An 18,308-nucleotide genomic window follows, 5' to 3' on the forward strand; every position below is an offset into this window, starting at 1 on the left:
AATAGGCTAAAACATGGATCCATCTTTGTGGATCAGAGTCCCTAATAGGTTATCTTGCAGAATTCTAGGTGAATATGGTAGCTGTATTAGATTTGATATAAGGCACCAAAGGGGGCATAAAACAGCATGCTTAGGATAGTGTCCTGGATTCGTATATCCAGCCTTCACCCATATAGCCAAATTCTAATGCCCATTATTGACCATGGATCCATACACACCAGATCAGACACCAGGGTGCTATCAAGGACATCTGGCTCTCTTCCTACTAGAATGCCCTCAAGAGACTAATTATGCTTACTGGGTGCAATAGATAAGAGGCTAAAAGAAGCATGCTGAGTACGTAGTGCACGGGAAACACACAAGATTCAGGCCCATTCCCCAGGTCAGAGCCAAGTATAATACCCATATAAGACCAGAGCTAGGGCCAGAACTGGAAAGGTGGCAACACTTGCGCATGAAAGGACTGGTGATCCTTGGCAGCCCTACCTGGGAAGATCAGCTAGGAAGTGAAAGCTTTCCAACAGCACAATTCTGTGCTAACAGGAGGGGGCCAAATGGAGTTTGCACTCTAATAGGCATGTTCCTATGGTTCCTGGTGAGGCTGCTCAGGAGTAAGGACTCTGTTATAAGCCTCATTTTGAAGAGGAGAGTGAACACTCAATTCTACATTCTTAACCACAGTTCAATACTTATGTTTTCATCCTTCTTAATGGTCTACAAGCCCTTCTATGGCACTCATTTGCAAGAGGGACTGGACAAGTGAGGAAAACAGGCTCAGGTGCATTAGGTGATTTGCCCAGCTGAAAAGTGATAAAACCATACTAGATCTTCAGATCCTAATCCAATGCTTTACCCACTCTTCCAAGATGGATTATGTAGGTAGGAGAAGCTAGAGTCCAAAAGAAACACAAGCCCAAGCGAAGGCATTGGAGGCTAACAGGCCTTAGAGGGTAAATAAGAGAAGGTAAGGACAGGGGGGAAATGCAGAGGAAGGACTCTACTGGCCAACACGGGAGCTAGTGGTAAGGCTGACTGGAGTATCCAATTTGTGTTGAGATGTAGAAATCAGGTCGGAGAAGTGGGAATAGGGCCAGATGAATAATTTGATGTGATATGGTGTGTAATAAGGCATCACTGTGGTTTCATGAGAACCAGAGTAACAGTAAAAGCAGGGCTTTAGGAACATTAAGTTGGCACTGAGACAGAAATCAGAGTAGAAGAGTCTAGAAGCAGGTAACCAGTGTATTGTTGCGGCAATTCAGGTGTAAGGTGTTAAGTCTTGGACTAAGATGGTAGCAGTGGAAATGGTGAGGAAAGAATGAATCCACAAGGCAGTAAGAAGACAGTAAGACAAGACAGACTCTTCAGGATTTAGTAATGGATTTGCTACAGGAACAAAAAGTACAGAGTTCAAAGCTGCTTTATACGTTCTCAGGATCTAGAAGAATGAAGGTCTCACTGACACAGATTAATGCCTTTATTTTGGAGAGAGAAACAGATTACACTGTTCATCTGACCCTCTTGATAGTACAAGCGGGCCAGATAAACAGTTTAAACCTTGAGATTATATCCCAGCTGGATGGCTAGAGGTCAATCTCCTATAGAAAATAAATTTTGAAGCGCAGGGTTGAAAGGGAAATAACTTTTTGCTATAATCATAACAATCAACATATAGCTTTCTTTCATATTATTTTATTAGTACTTATAAAAACAATTTATGAAAATATTTTACTTTTCAAGATACGGAAACTACACTCTGAAAATATACATACCCATAGTTGTTACAATACATATCCTTGTATACACCTTGGACATTGTGTTTAAGAATCATACCTGCAAGGGCTAGAAGAAACATTTTCTCTAACCTCAGTCATATAGTGTGACATTCAAGTACTTAAACCACATTGTTGAAATAAAACATGCTCTAGTGTATGGGCCTAAAGGGATTTAACTTTCTAGGTGCCATTGGTTCTTTCGTTGTGCAAGGTAAAGAACTGGAAGAGGGTTCCCTGAGAGTTAATTCACCTTAGGTGGCTCAAGTAGTGGTTTACTGTCCATACTTTATCATGGAACTAAGGGAGGGAGGAAGACCATGGAAATTCAACTTGGGCAGGTCTCCTCTCTATCATCCCTATCTATGGTGCACGGCCCCTATGTGATGATTTCTGAGACCTCTGAGTTCTCAAATGCTCCTGATTCTATTATTATCTAAGATATTTGCAGAGTGATGTTTTTGCAAGTCTAAATTCCAACACTGTAAATTAGGTGAAATAGAGATGACTTACCTACATAGACTTCATTTAGGATTTGTCAGGTGTCAAGGCAATTGATAAAATCAGCAAGCCAAAAATTCCCCCATTGAACTACTGGAAAAGATCCTTTCTCACCAAGGCACGAATCCTAGAAGGCAAGCTCCTCTTTGCTTTGGGAAAATTATGATGAGAGGGTACAAAACAGCCTATAACCTTTCAGCTCTGTGGGCTTAAGATAATGACGGATGCTTCATCTGACACAGTAAGAGCTGGAGGCTACTGCAACCTCACCAATAAAGGGTTCGTTACAACAAAGAATCATTTGTGTACTCCCTAAGTCCTGACTAACCTCCCAAGCTTTTCTAGATATTAAATTCTAACTGCAAAGTATTGGTCTGATGAAGTTCCAGATGTAAAATGTGCTGTTTGAATTCGTGGCATTAGTGTCATGGTGCTGCATCATGGTATGGCACTGACATTTAACATCATGCTGATAAACTAGAATTTATAGTGATTTTTGTTTCAATGTAGGAAACTATGAAAGTCAATCAAACATGGATTCACAAGTCTTTAATGTATAACATAAAACATTATTACATATAATTTCATAACTATAAAAATAAGTTTAATACATTACCATATTTTTAAAAATTACTTTAAAAACATATACTCCAAAGTCTTCTATTTCATTTAGAGAATAAGGGAGGTATCTATTAGGGTGAACCATATGAAACTATGGTTTTTAAAGTTAAAATAGTAAAATCTTGGCAATTACATATGGTTCAACCTAATAAGATCCTGAGAAAATTTTATTTGGCATCACACTATAAATTCAAGGGGAATTTATAGAAAATCACATTTCTAGTGAAGAGAAAACACTTCAGGATGGAAATGTGCACACTGGTCATGCCAAGATTTCTCTTTGTGATTTAAAGATCTGAAATCCTGGAATGTTAAGAAAAATTTAGAGCAGTTTCAAAAAAAACTGAGGACAATTAAAATTATAGAATGCTAGCTGCAGTTGCTAATGCGACTGAAACAGAAAACTACTTGCCAAATTTGGCAATTTAAGTGTTTTAGAGGTGACATAATAAAAATTCCAGCATTAAAATGAAAAGGCACAAATATGAGTTACAAGTATGATAATCATTTATAAAATACTTGAAAATAAGGCCAATTCATTTGTATTCTTAACACCATTAAGCAGGCACCTATTCTAAGCTTCAACTTTGTCCTCCTAAATAGAATAAGGTTGCAAATGAATTATCAAAGTAATATTAATTATAGCAGCATTATCAATTGTCTGGAAGGCATAGTATATAAAGATCATGGTGGTAGAACCAAGTTTCTTAGGCTCTACACTGCTAAAAGAATATCTAAAATAGCCTCCCCACCCATATCCCATCAGTACCAAAAATACATTTTAAAAATTACATACAATATTACTAGCCATAAAATTTTTTGGTTTTTCTTCAAACAATGAGCTCTCCTCTCAGCAACTCGACCCCAGTAACAACAAAAAAAACAAAACCAAAGCTACCAAAATATTGTTACACTAAACAGACTAGCTATTCTTAACTAATTAAAGACATACTATATTCAAAAATGGTACTTTAGGAAATTTATTAAATATAACCAACAAAGCAAATGAAGATTTTCCAGATGTGTGCATATGCTGTCTGTGAATTAGGTGATGGTGTACTAAAAACAAAATATATATTTCTGCAATGATGCTTCATTTGGAACTTTGGTACCATTTACGAACGGCCGCTCCAACATTACTGGCTACTACGCAGACAGCACCACCCACTGTCCACCATGTTGGCACATTATTAAAGAAAATAATCTGAAAGATAAAAGCAAAGACCACATCCATTGTCCTCATTATTGCTACTGGCCCTGCTTTTTCTATTTGAAGTGCTTTTGTGATAAATATCTGAGCCCCCAAACCAAAGAGCGCAATGAATATGAGAAATAGCCTGTCCAACCCACAGTAAGGCAGACTCCACTCTCCTAATATAAAGAGGATGATGACAGTTTCAACGAGGCCAAGTACTACATAATACCAAATGGTCAGAAAGTAGTCCACAGATTTTCCCATTTTTCTTAGGATAACTAGAGTCGATGCAGCAAACACAGCGTGTCCAATTGCTGCGAATGTTCCCTTAAGGTGGACTGAATAGCTTTCTTCGATCCCCGAAGCGTTGGAACCAAACAAAAATGGTGGTCTCACGATAAGGATCACTCCAGCGATTGTGAACATGGTGAAAAGAGCATCCCAAGGGCTATATTTTTCCTTGAGACATATCCAAGCAAATATGGACGTAAACACTGGACTGCTAAATGTGATAACTGTGGCATCAGCGAGGGCCATTGTCTGGAAAGCATAGTATATAAGCATCATGGAGGTAGAACCAAGGACTCCTCTGAGAATGAGGAAAATTCGAAGACTTTTTGGGCCTATAAACCCAGTTCTGTAAATTCAAATGAAGAAATGCATATTAAATGAAATTAATTATTTGTTTTTAAATTACAATTTGTAATTAAACATTACTTTAAAAGTACTAAATATCAAAAAATAAGGGAATAGTAAATTAATTATAATATCCACAAATGAATATTATATACCTTTTAAAATAGTATTTCCTAAGTATAGTTAATGACAGTAAAGTGTTCACAGTAAAAGCAACACCAGTGCAAGTGAATTACATACATAGTAAAAATATAATTAAATTAATATAGATATGTATCTCAAGTATATATATATATATGCTTGCAAAAAGGACAAAAAGGAAAATAAACTAAATGTTAATCATGTTTATCTCTTAATAGATAAATTCATAGGTAATTTTCCTTCTTTATTTTCTCCAAATTTTCTATAAAGAAAACATACCACTTTTATAATAAATACAAGGTCAAGATTCAGCTGCCCTGTTTAAGGAAACTTAGACCCAGCTAATGCTGATTCTCAATCTCATGAATTTTTCTATAAAACTTGAAACACTGCTAAAATTTATTTTAGTCACTGAATATGAGACAAGTTTTCATTGTTCTCATGAGGAGTCAAAACGCACTGAAAAAGAACATGTAGTGTTTGGAAAACCATGCTTACTGCTATTCAAATTCTTTTCAATAAATATTTACTAAGTACCTACTCTGTGTAGGTTCCTGTCTAGGTGCAACTTGCTGACTTGTTGTAGGGCTAGACTTATTTTAGATTATCATTTAGGCTACCCCGGGTATCTTGGAGTTAAAATAAAAGCACGGTCACATTTGGCCCATACTTTGAGAAGCAAAGAGTCTTCCATGATAATAAAACATAAAATGGGTCAAAACAGATTAGGACTAAGGATTTTAACAACATTCTTCCACTGTTCTTCCCCTGACAATATCTTTATTTCAAAACGGGGAAGATAATTATGTTAGCATCAGTGTTCCACTGCTACCCTTAGAAATTTCTAAAGCCCTACCATCATTTCTTAAAATAATGTGACTTGTCCACATTGACAGAAAATTTGCAGATATTAGCAGATTTTCACTTTTCCCACCAAATCCTTAGGATATGGAGTGAAACTCTTCTAAGTGAGTCTGCACCATGTTAGAGATACAAGCAGACTTTGGTGACAAGTGACTAAAGCTTTCCATTTGGGGTGTAGGCTTTTTTGCCCAAAGAGACAAAGAGCCAGGCAGCCACCAAGGACCCAACTGGTCTCTCTCTCAGGGTTCTAAATACACTGAGGTATATGGAGGTTACAATGGTTGAAGGAAGCATAATTTTAACCCAGGCAGGGTAGGGAGTACAACAGGGAAGGAAAAGAGGAATTGGGTTGGGAGAGAACAGAGAGGGCGGAATAGAGACAATTTTCATATGCTGTTATGTCCTACACAAGGCACTCCACCCTATAACAAATCTTATTGGATCCTTGTTATCACCTTGTAGGGCAGAGGTCACACAGTATCATTCCCTCCAGTTTACAAAAGAGGGCAGTGAATGCTCAGGGTTACCCCATCACCTTTTGAGGAATACCTAAATATTGTTATTATAATATTTTATTTGCCCTGGTAAGAAAGCAGCTCGTTCTAAAAAAAACTTCTGACACTAGGATACACTATTACTTCTTTTCATTCATTTTTTTCTTCCAAACAGTAGTTATGCCAAAGGAAAGAAGGGAGGGTGATACAAGACAGGAGGAATTATACAAAGAAAGCTCTGTTTTCTTTTTTTTTTTTTTGAGGCGGAGTCTCGCTCTGTCGCCCGGACTGGAGTGCAGTGGCCGGATCTCGGCTCACTGCAAGCTCCGCCTCCTGGGTTTAGGCCATTCTCCTGCCTCAGCCTCCCGAGTAGCTGGGACTACAGGCGCCGCTACCTCGCCCAGCTAGTTTTTTTGTATTTTTAGTAGAGACGGGGTTTCACCGTGTTAGCCAGGATGGTCTCGATCTCCTGACCTCGTGATCCACCGGTCTCGGCCTCCCAAAGTGCTGGGATTACAGGCTTGAGCCACCGCGCCCAGCAAGCTCTGTTTTCAAAAGGGGAGGTGGTGAACAACAAAATTTCTTTCTCCCCACTTTGTTGGGTATGTGGTTTATGCTTATGGTAGAATCTTCTATGGGTGGATGCTTATGACTTTTCATGAAGCAGAGCCAAGGGGCATAGGAACTGGTAAGTGTATGAGAGGGATAAAACTACTGTAGAGTAATTATAGACAGGTGAAAAGATACACACATTTATTAATATCTTCTATTTTGCAGTTAAAAAATACTTACTTTCGGTATATTAAGCAAGGGAGAACAATTAGCATTTGGAGCACACATCGAAATGCACTAATCTCTACAGCATGGATGTCTTGCACTTTTTTAACCAATAAAGAGCTCACTGAGAAACAGAAGGCAGACAATAATGTGTAAAACAAGCCAAGTCCAGGACAGGGTGCTTTCTTCTTGGCTTCTGAAAAAGATGAAATTCTGGTTAGTCCTTGCTTCCAAGTGTATGTTTTATCATTTTTCGCTTAGATACTGGGAAAAATGGAGCAGTGTCAAAGGTTAATAGGCTATATTACCTCCTTAGCATATCATTTCTCTGGGCCTGTGCCATTTTCACCATCAATTATGAAGAACCATAGATGAGGACAACAATTTAAACCTGCATTTTTAAAATGCCATTTCACCCTATCAAATGGATTTCCTATGGCTCACTGAAGAATCATTCTGCACTTACAAGTCAAGAAGTAGAATGCTTGCCAAGATGGCGAGAGAAATCTTTAAGAAAAACTTGTCAAGATGGCAAGTAAAAAATCCTTCCAAATGATATCTTATGCCATCTCACTGGTGAAATTGGCTTTATGAAGAAAGTGTTCTTTTCTGGAAAATGGGTTCTAACTGGGTTATACAGTTATCTGTTGATTATTTGACTTCCCCCAAGCCTGTGAGCTCTTCCAGGGCTGGGATCTTGCTGTCTTGTTCATGCCTGGCACATGGAAGACACTGAATAAATATTCAGTGATGAAAGGTGAGAGAACTTCAGGGAAAAACTCAACAGTCTAACACTTGGCAACAGCATAGTCTGGGAAGGTTCTGCATTTTGTTATTTTGAACTGTTAATCAAATCTATATGTAACTTTTCATGATTCACAACTGATCTTCCCATTCAGAGCACAAACTCCTCAAGGGGAGGGTGCAGGTTATCTAGCCCTTTGGATCCCAAGTGCTTTGTACAGAACTGCCAACAAATCCCTACTCTTGGCTTGATCTGAACCAGGAAACCAGTGCTTTCTCCAGGGCATCAAGTGTTCAGTCATTAATGACAATCTGTGTGAGCTTTAAACTTTTGTTTAGCCATTTTCTATGTCTTAGTTTCCTACACAGGAGTAGAACCTGCTTTCAGTCTTACTCCTCTGTCATTTAGAGAAGAGCAAAAGCAGCAGGATGGGTAGAGAATGCCCTAAACAAAGGCCACACACTGCGGGATATATTCTTTTTTGAAATTAACACAAAAACAGGGTTGAGGACAAGAAGGAAACATAGGCTGGGCACAGTGGCTCACACCTGTAATCCCAGCACTTTGGGAGGCCGAGGCGGGCGGATACCAAGGTCAGAAGATTGAGACCATCCTGGCTAACACAGTGAAACCCCGTCTCTACTAAAAATACAAAAAATTAGCCGGGCGTGGTGGCAGGCTCCCAGATACTTGGGAGGCTGAGGCAGGAGAGTGGCGTGTACCCGGGAGGCGGAGCTTGCAGTGAGCTGAGTTTGCGCCACTACATTCCAGCCTGGGCAACAGAGCAAGACTCCGTCTCAAAAAAAAAAAAAAAAAGGAAACACAAGTGGCCCTCATTGATTAAGAGCACAGTGGAACTGAAGGGTGAGTGGATATGAGCAATTTGTAGGAAAACTCATACTATCATTCCAATCTAGGACTTTACAATGTGATAGCTATAAAACAGTATTGTGTAATGTTTTTTAAAATGCCCTTCTCTGATAAATGTAAACACCAGGTAATACATTTACACATCTTCAGGTCAGTGAGATGACTTTGCAAACTGGGACCAAAGTATGCTGATGCACAGGCTTTCTGGGGCATTCTACAGCCTGGCCTTGTGGTCAAAGGCACCATTCTCTACCTCTTCCTGTTCTAGGTGCACAACTGAAGATACCGTTTTGGAACTAGCAGTCGTCCTTCCTTTAAGATGCCAGAATCCTCATTCTGTTCTGTGTCTGTGTGCTCACATACTGCAGAAATAAACTGTACACACTCAGCCCATGAGAAGGCAGCTTTAGAAGATTTCCAAATGAAGTACCACAAAATACATGCCTTGGTTGTGGTCAGCCTTAGGGTTTGACCTCTGAAATTTCAGAATTCAGTTCTAACTAAAACAGTGTTTTCTTAAAAGAAACTCAACCCCTACATAGAAACTCCACCCTCAAACAGAACAGAAAGAGAAAATCAAGGACAGAAAACATCTCCCTGCTCTATGTTTCAAGTATCTTCTCCAACGTAAACTTGCTAATTTTTCCCCAGGAATATTTTAACGTAACATTAAATATTTTAACTCTTTAAAAACTAATTGCACCCCCTTGGCCCTGGTGACCTTTTCCCTTAAAACACATACACATATATTTTCTTGCCTATAAACACTTAAGGCTCATGCTTTCCAACCGGGAAGGGACAGACATTAGAAGGCTTTGCTGCATTTGATGATTTGTTAATGAGGGTGAGGACTGGCTCCACTCAGACAAACCTCAGTCTCTTACTGAATCATTTCAATCCTGTCAATGGAGATGAGCACCACTAGCATAATTGAAAGAGGCATTTGTTTATGTTCCATGTTCATATCTCACTGCAAGCATATATAATAATTTGGTAACTCAAATTATTCAAATTAGGTAAGTGGCCATGGTATAATTTCCTCACTTAGAAGAAAACTGCAAAGTTGCTCAGCTTTTCTATCCTCTGCTTTAAGCTGGTGATTCGCAAGCCTGGTTGGGAATTAGAATCACCTGAATAACACTTAAAATTTTAATTCCCAGGTGCAGTGGCTCATAACTGTAATCCCAGTACGTTGGGAGGACAAGGTGGGAGGATCTCTTGAGCTCGAAAGTTTGAGACCAGCCTGGGCAACACAGGGAAACCCCCTCATCAATGCAAAACATATTTTTAAATTAGTTGGGTGTGGTGGTGTGTGCCTGTTGTTCCAGCTACTTGGGAGGCTTAGATGAAAGGATCGAGTAAGCCAGGGAGGTCAAGGCTACAGTGAGCTGTGATCATGCCACTGCACTACAGCCTAGGTGACAGAGTAAGACCCTATCTCCAAAAAAAAAAAAAAAAAAAATTAATTCTCAAACCCCATCTCAGACCCACTGAAATAGAATATCTGTAACTCTAAAAGACTCCACTGGTTTGAGAACCACTGCTACACTCAATCACTAACTCCTTCCAGAGGACGTGAGGCATAGGCCTAAGAAACTACTTCTCCTTGCTTCAGTCTAAGACCCACACTGTCCCTGAAGAAAGTAAGGAGATGTCTCGGGACAGCTGTATGCTGTCCGTTAAGGTCATTCAAGAATATAAGACATATGGGTTAACAGTTCCAACCAGAATTTGAAAAAAGCTTTGTTGAGATAAGCAGTTAGAACAAGAGGTGTCACAAAGTTCAATGACAACAGTAAAGTGTTTTTATGTCAATTTTCTTTGCAAAATACTATCTTGTCACCTTACAATAAGTCTACTGGTAGAAACTTTCTTTGAAGTTAAAACACCCACAAGATTCTTAGATAGACTCATATAAGTATCTCATCTTACCATGAGCTGCCTGGGGGTAGAGAATTCCTCTTCCATTCACAAAAAGGGGAAACTCCTAAGAGTTGGCATGGACTGATTCAGCACGCCACCAGAAGGACATTTAGCCAGAGGGTGACAGGTGAGAAACTGACCTTTTCAAAGGCTGCTTATCTGTTCAATTCAGCCTGGCATAACCCCTGTTCTAGAGGCACCAGCCCATTTATAAATGATCACAAGTCTGATCACTTCGGTTTGCCTTTAGGACAGAAATGGAGCAAGAATAGTCTTCCTAGAGTCTGTGTCTCTAACTTGTAGAAAGCGCACAAAGGGAGGAGGGGAAAGTGCAGTGAGATGAGAGGAACAGAAATCCAGGGTCACACTTAGGGGAGGTGACCCAGAGGACAAGGTGGTGCAGGCCGTGTAACTGTCCTAAAAGGAGATCTGCCAATTCCCTTCTTCTTGCAGGAAGCTGCTCCTGGTAGATGGTCGACTTCTAAGAGGAATGTGCTTGAAGAAGCACTTGTGGCCAGTGGAAAGGACCCTAGGCCGGTATATGGCAAGCTGGGATCCTAACCCTGGTGCTCCCTGGACATGCGCCCCATCTCACCCCCACATTCCACATCTTGGAGGAGACAAAACAAACAAAAACCCCAAAGCCCTCACCTTCCTGGACCTCACTTTTCTCATGTGTCGGAGGACGGAGATTGAACATAAAGTGTTCTTCACGAGGGTTCCCTGGCTTTGGGGACAGGGCTGTGAGCTTCTTAACAAGATATGCCTTGTTCCGCATCGTTTGCTAAAAAAGTCCTTGTATCCCTAAAGGTTAAAAACGAGTGGTCCCACTTATCTCTGCCTTTCCAAGATTCTAAAACTCTAGGACGAACATTTTTTCTAGACTCGATGCTTTTCAGCTTCCTTTTCGGAGAGAACCCTTAGCCACCGGGATCACTTTTCAGGGTCAGCTTCCTCGCAACCTCGCCCCACTGCAGGATGGCCTCTCTCGCTGAGCCCCCACCTAAGACCTCGGGGAGGGCACGCACGCCAAACTGCAATCTGACTCCACAGCCCTGCCCCGGCACTAATACAGGAACAGCCTGGGAATCCCAAAAGAACTGCAAGCAATCGGAAAGTTTCTTCCGTCTTGGCGCCGGCTGGGGCGCCGGGAATTCCACTTTGCAGCCCCCCCCCCCCCCCAACCCAGCTCACAGCTCGAGGGGTTTCCCGAGCCCCGGGCAGGGTGGGGACGGAGGCGCGGTGGGGATGGAGGCGCGGTGGGCACTGTGCCCGGGTTGCTGGAACCCCAATCCGCCGGCGCCCGCGCGGGACCCCGGAGCGAGACCATAGCCCGGTCCACACCGGGCACTCACCCGGCTCGGTGCGGGAGCAACACCGCGAGGAAAGGCAGAGCCAGCACCTGCCGCTGTCTGGCGCCCCCGCTGCCTCGGCGGCCGCCGGCTCCTCACTGGCGCCCGGGGGTGCATCGTCCGTCAGCGGCAGCCCGGGCTCCTCGAGCTCCACGGCCCCGGCGCTGTCCTGAGGCAGCATCTCACTGCTCGCGATCTACCACCGGCCAGGGCAGTCTGGCGCCAGCAGCAGCGCCAGGGCTGCCGGCTCTTCCGGCGGGCGTGGCGCCCGTGCGCATGCGCGCCCGGCCCTCCCGCCCCCTCCCCCAAGAGGACAGCGCGCGTCCTCCGCTGGCCTCTTAACCTGGGGAAACCCGCCGCCTCCTTGGTGGGGCTGTGGTACCCACAGCTGGCCCTAAGGCGTCCAACCCTCTGCTGCGGGCAGGCTGGACGGCCCAGCTGCTTGGAGCCATCCTTAGCAAGTCACACTGAACCTGTCTGTCATGGCACAGACAAGGAGGGGCGCTAGGTTCCCAAGCCCCGGCGTCCGGGGGTCCTGTGGCCGCCTTTTCAGGAGGCTCAAAGAGTGGGCGTTTATTTATTGATGTAGTCACGCTTTCAGCACCTCTGGGATACCCCGAAGATTTTACAAAGCACTATGCTTTTCTTTAAATGGTCTAGGATTTTGTTTTGTTTCCCGTGTTGTCTCTTTGCCGCTTACCAAGGAGGGTAGAATTTTGGTGGTTTGGGAAATATTTTTAAGAAAGAATTAGTGTGTAATTATAGGAAGATATATCTGTAAGTCTGACCAGAACCCATTTGTATGTTCTTTGCATTCTTTGCAAGAGTAGGCGTGCATTATTGATCGTTGGTTTTCTTTTCTTAAATGGAAATATCCTAATTTGGCCAGATATAAGATTCAAGTAATCTGATGTAATTAGATCCGGTAGAAGATATATGTCATTTGGCCCGGGATTCACTAACAGCCTCTTTTTGTTTAGCTAATAATTCTTCCATCTCTTTGCTTGCTTTGTATGTAGAAGAACAGTCTCTATGCAAGGATGAACGTATCTAAACTTCTAAGCCCAATGCCAAGCAGATCACCAAAGGAGAGTGAAGTTTGCCTTTACTCAGACATTTGCACATAGTGATCCACAGCTGAAACAGTTTTAGACTTGAAGTCAGGAATCCTAGGTTCTGGCCCTGAGTGTGTGAACTCAGTCACCACTGTACCCCTCAAAGCCTTGATTACCTCCTTTATTTAATAGAGATCAAGTATTTCCCTTCCTGCTTCGCAGAGTAGTTATGTAAATAAAATGCAATGATGTGGGCAAAAGCATAATATCACCTGGAAAACACTATGCTAGAAAATCAAAGTGTGCTTTAAACTAGGGTCAGCATATAATTTATCCTCCAAACTGGACCCTTTTTTTTTTTTTTTTTTTTTGTTTTGAGAGTAAAAGGAGGAGCTCTTTTAAAAGTTATGCAAAGGAATAGGCATAAACTGGGACTGTCCTAGGCAAACTGAGACAAATGGTCACCTGAATTCTAACTTGATTAACACATACTTTTGCCTTGTCTTAAAGAGAATTTAAGGCTGGGCACGGTGGCTCAGCTTGTCATGCTAGCACTTTGGGAGGCTGAGGTGGGAGGATCGCTTGAGCTCAGGAGTTTGAGACCAGCCTGGACAATATAGACCTTGTCTTTATAAATAATAATCATAATCATAATCATAATCATAATACTTTTAAAAGAATTTAAGGCTACTCACAAAAATACCTGTAACAGGTTTTGTTGTCTTTGTTTTAGATAGGGAAATTTCAGGGAAGGAGGGTGAGGGTGGTAGATCATGATTATAAAGCAAGAACCAGGAAGCTTCCTCAAATATCTGGAAAGTCAAGTGCAGTTTCACAATTGCATTCTAAGATTTAGTTGTGGAAAGGGTTTGAAGAATCCCCTCCTCTTAAATGGTGAAAATTGTGGCTAGGAAGTGTAGTAAAGAAGAAAGAAGTGTGATGATTTGAGAAGGAAGTACCCTGACTGATCCACTTTCAACACTTTCAACACCATCCTGGAAAAGGGAGAAGAAGAAGAGAAGAAAATGGATACTACACCAGTGTTGACCAGGTGACTAAAGGTGGTGAGATGCTTTCATATGTGCAGTTTATTCCCTTTAACATCCTTCCCCTCTACTGCTGACCTTCAAATATAAATGGTATCAGTTATATTCATTCTCCTATTTAGCTGAGAGCCATGTTGACATAAAAGGCAACCAATGAGAAAAGTGTGGACCAGGCCGGCCTGTAATCCCAGCACTTTGGGAGGCTGAGGAGGGCAGATCACTTGAGGTCGGGAGTTCAAGACCAGCGTGGCCAACATGACGAGACCCTATCTCTACTAAAAATACAAGAATTAGCCAGGTGTAATGGCGGGTGCCTGTAATCCTAGCTACTCGGGAGGCTGAGGCAGGAGAATCGCTTGAACCCGGGAGGTGGAGGTTGCAGTGAGCCAAGATCACACCATTGCACTACATTCTGGGCAATATGAGTGAGACTCTGTCTCAAAAAAAAAAAAAAAAAAAATGCGGACCAGACTAGAAGTCAGGAGACATGGCTGTCCTGAAGCTTCACCCAGCAGAGGTGTGGGGCCGTTAAGGTCTCCCTTGAACATTGTTATTTCAGGTCTTTGGTGATGATAATGATGTTGAGCTGGTGAGAGATAGATCTCCATAGTGTGCAGGATGGGCCAGAAATCCCGACTGTGGAGGAGACTAGTTCAGAGCCTATTGAAGTGGCCCAGATGAGATTCTGACCCCAGGTAGAAACGGCAAAGAGGAAAGATGGATTTTGAGGTGGCTAGGAGATGGAATGTGCAGAACTTGTTGACTAGATGTGAAAGAGCGTTGTTTCTGTATGCAAAATCGTGCAGTGTTCCAGCACACACTCTTCTGCTTCCGAAGTGATTCAATCTTCCAGTGAGAACAGGAGCTCTCACTGTGATGCCAGGTAGCCACAGCAAGGATGGCACTCCCATAGTTCTGGTGTCAAGAAGGAAGAAGGAATATGAAAGTGGAGAAGAGGTGGGCTTTTTTTTTTACCTGTCCCAAAGTCCAAGATCCTCACCATCCCCATGGCAGCAGGTGGAGACTTCCAGGTACTTCCAGGAGGAGTCAGACTCCTGGTTTCCACTGCTCTTTGCATGTCAGGGATGTTCCTAAGTGAGACGTTTGTAAGTCAGGAACTGTCTTTCATAACAAGCTGGTACCTTGGTACTGATTTGAAGGACTGCTTTTTTTCCCCAAAAAATTCATGGATTCTTAACCTTTTAAACTAATGTACCTTATGACTTGGGAAATGGCAGTTTGTTCCAAACAGCCCTAATGTTTTGTTTTGGGAAAAATCAGTACTGTGGAACATAAGATCATGTTTCTAAATAATCTTGGTTGTAAATGAAAGATGGGACCAGCAAAAGAGAGGTCATTTAGGATAAATGTAGGATAGAACACTGGAGAGGCAAAATAAACTGTTCAAATAAGTAGGAACTGACTCTGAAAATATAACAGAAAAAAATGCCAGGAATAGCTCCTCAAACAATTAGACATAGTTACTACATGATCCAGCATTTCTACTTCTGGATATATATTCCCAGATGTAGTAAAAGCAGGAAATTGAACAGATATTTGTACATTCGTTTTCATATTAGTATTATTCACAACTGCCAAAGCTGGAAACAACTGAAATGTCCATCAGTGGATGAACAGATAAGCAAAATGTGGTATAAAGCATACAGTGGGATAGTATTCAGTCTTAAGAAATCAAATTCTGACATGCTACAACATGGATGAACCTTGAAGACATTATGCTAAGTAAATAAACCGAACATAAAAGGACAAATGTTGTATGATTCCATTTATTAGCGGGCCTAGCATAGTCAAATTCATGAGACAGAAAGTAGCATGATGGTTCCCAGGGTCTGGGATGTGGAGGGAATGGGAATTAGCGTTTGATGGGTGTGGCATTTCAGTTTGGGATGGTGAAGGAGTTTGGTGGATGGATGGTGAAAGAGTTCGGTGGATGGATGGTGGTGATGGTTGTTCAGCCATGTGAATGCACTTAATGCCACTGAGTTGTATATTTAAAATGGTTAAAATGGTCAATTTTATGTATATTTTATTAAACTTTTTAAGGGGTTAAAAATGCCAGGGAAAACAGTTCTGAGAATTTGAACTTGGTGCAGACAGTTTAAAGCCCTTATCAGATTTTTGAAGTTTCTTTGAAGTCCTGTGTTCCATTTTAAAAAAGGTATGACAATTTTCCATTCTGGTCCCTAATATATCTTTATCTCCATACCATTTTTCATGTAATGCATTCAGCTAGTGTTGTTTGAGTGCACACACTGGACAGCTTACAGTTCTTAGCAGTGGTGGAGTGGGGAACAAAAGAGACAAGGCTTAGGACCTGATGTGGATTGGGCGGGGGATGATGGAGAAATGGAAAAATGATGCTAGCGTTACCTAGCATCCTGCAAAATCCATGCGCCAGAGGTGTGGCACTCGTTTAGCTCCTGGCTTTCTGTTCTCTTCTCTTGGACAAATTGGGCTGGGAGTCAGGATGCTCCCTTTCAAGGGAGCTCTGACGATGTGGCCGGGACATTCTCCAGTTCTTCCTTTCTTTCCTACTCTCTGATCTGTTCCCATGCTGCAAAAGGCAGCTTCTGTATAAATGACTTCTGACACCCTAGGGAACTTGTATTTTTCTTTGAGAACTTTCTGTGTACAGATTCTCTGAGAGTGAGGATGCCTGAGCTTTAGACTTGGCCCTGGATGTTGCTACAGAATTCACATTAACCACAGATTTGTCATGACTTGGGATTTGGATTCCACTCAACTCTCATTTTGATAATTACCATTTATGAAAGAATCAAAATGTGCCAGGCACTATTGAGCTCATCACCTCATTTAATACTCAGGAGAGCTTTTATCTGGCAGTTTTGCTTAATAGTTAAAAGCGGAGCTCTGGAGTCAGAATGCCCAGGGTCCATTCCTGGATGTACCACTTACCAGCCTTGTGACTTCTGACACATGACAGCCCATTGCTCTGAGCCTCTATTTTCACACCTATAAAATAGAATAATAATAGTATCTAGCTGTTGCGGGGATAAAATGAGATAATACTTGTAGGGTACCTGACAGTAAGTACTCTTTTTTAAAAAGTATGCATTTTGTCATCCTCATTTTATAGATGAGAAAATTGAGACTCAGAGATGTTAAACCAGTTGCCCAAAGTCAAACTGATAGTGAAGGGCATAGGTAGGATTGAAACCCAGGATCATCAGACGCCTATTTGGGTGGTCCTGACGACTCTGCTCTATTGTTTGCCCAGAGAGCTGAATTGCCAGGATTGCTGGTTTCTGAGAGGACCTCATTAGAGCATAGTTTATTTCACTCGATGTTCTGGTTTGAACCCTGAGACCATTGCGATGGCAATACTCAATGACAGCTTTCCACACTATAGTGGTGCTGTGTGATGTACACTAGGCTTATGGTGTCTCTCTAGCATCTTAACTTTCCTAGAGTAAAATGCTATGAAATAAAGAAGAAAAACAATTTTTATAATGTTAACAGAAGCCAACCTCTGTCTTAATCTGCTATGAGAACAGTCATATTCCAGTGTCTACAGCTCTGATGTCTTCCTAACTCACTTCTGCTGTCCAAACTATGGGTCCAAGCTGGGTCCCACAGGGATGGAGGCTGTTCATAGGCGATTTGCAACGTGAATACCTTCGTAATAACTCAGACCTAATGTTAGTCCCTTCCTGAATCATCTGCATGCCCCCAGGTACTCTGTTATTCTGCCTCTGCTCCTTCTTGCTCTCTGCTCCATTTCTCTGTACCCATTACTGGATGTTCCTCCAACTCCTGATTCTGTGGAACAAAAAGGGCAAACGTTAATTTCTCCTAAGATGAGACCTCAAGGAGGAAGAAGACTTAAGCCAAGTGTCAGTGAGCAGAGAATTCCAATACCAAACTACAAAGCATGATTTACTCTACAGACAAACATATGTATACACACACACACACACACACACACGCACACACACACACAGTGCTTGGCTACCACAACCCAATAAGAGAAGCCAGTTCTAGTCCCCTAAAGGAGCAGCAGCAATTTCACCTTCAGTGGTAGTAACGATAGAAAGCACTCAAGAAGTTCCATTTACATACAAAACCATATATATTTGCTTTGTATATTTGTATATTAGCTGGGACAACAGGCACGTTCCAACACATCTGGCTAATTTTGCAATTTCTTGTACAGACAAGGTCTCACTGTATTGCCCAAGCAGGTCTCAAACTCCTGGCCTCAAGTAATCCTTCCACCTCCACCTCCTTAAGGTGCTGGACGTGAACCACTGTGACTGGCCTCAAGCCCAAGTTCT

General features: G+C 41.9%; 1 protein-coding gene across 1 annotated transcript; it reads right to left on the bottom strand.

The window, feature by feature from the left end:
- Positions 1-1,672: 1,672 nt before the first annotated feature.
- On the bottom strand, positions 1,673-12,139 carry SLC35G1 (solute carrier family 35 member G1). Its single transcript, XM_023226324.1, has 3 exons — positions 11,895-12,139; positions 7,017-7,197; positions 1,673-4,726 (listed from the first exon to the last, which is right to left on the bottom strand). Exons 1-3 carry the CDS (start codon positions 12,070-12,072, stop codon positions 3,988-3,990), a joined length of 1,098 nt encoding a protein of 365 aa, XP_023082092.1. The 5' UTR covers positions 12,073-12,139; the 3' UTR covers positions 1,673-3,987.
- Between the last annotated feature and the right edge of the window lie 6,169 nt (positions 12,140-18,308).

This window comes from Piliocolobus tephrosceles, chromosome 9, assembly GCF_002776525.5.
Source record: "Piliocolobus tephrosceles isolate RC106 chromosome 9, ASM277652v3, whole genome shotgun sequence".
NCBI lineage: Eukaryota > Metazoa > Chordata > Mammalia > Primates > Cercopithecidae > Piliocolobus > Piliocolobus tephrosceles.

Coding starts and splice junctions, on each gene's coding strand:
- SLC35G1 (XM_023226324.1), bottom strand. CDS start 12,072: ATGCTGCCTCAGGACAGCGCCGGGGCCGTGGAGCTCGAGGAGCCCGGG. Junction 7,198..11,894: donor TTGCTCCCGCACCGAGCCGG/GTGAGTGCCCGG, acceptor CATCTTTTTCAG/AAGCCAAGAAGAAAGCACCC. Junction 4,727..7,016: donor CCTTGCTTAATATACCGAAA/GTAAGTATTTTT, acceptor TTGAATTTACAG/AACTGGGTTTATAGGCCCAA.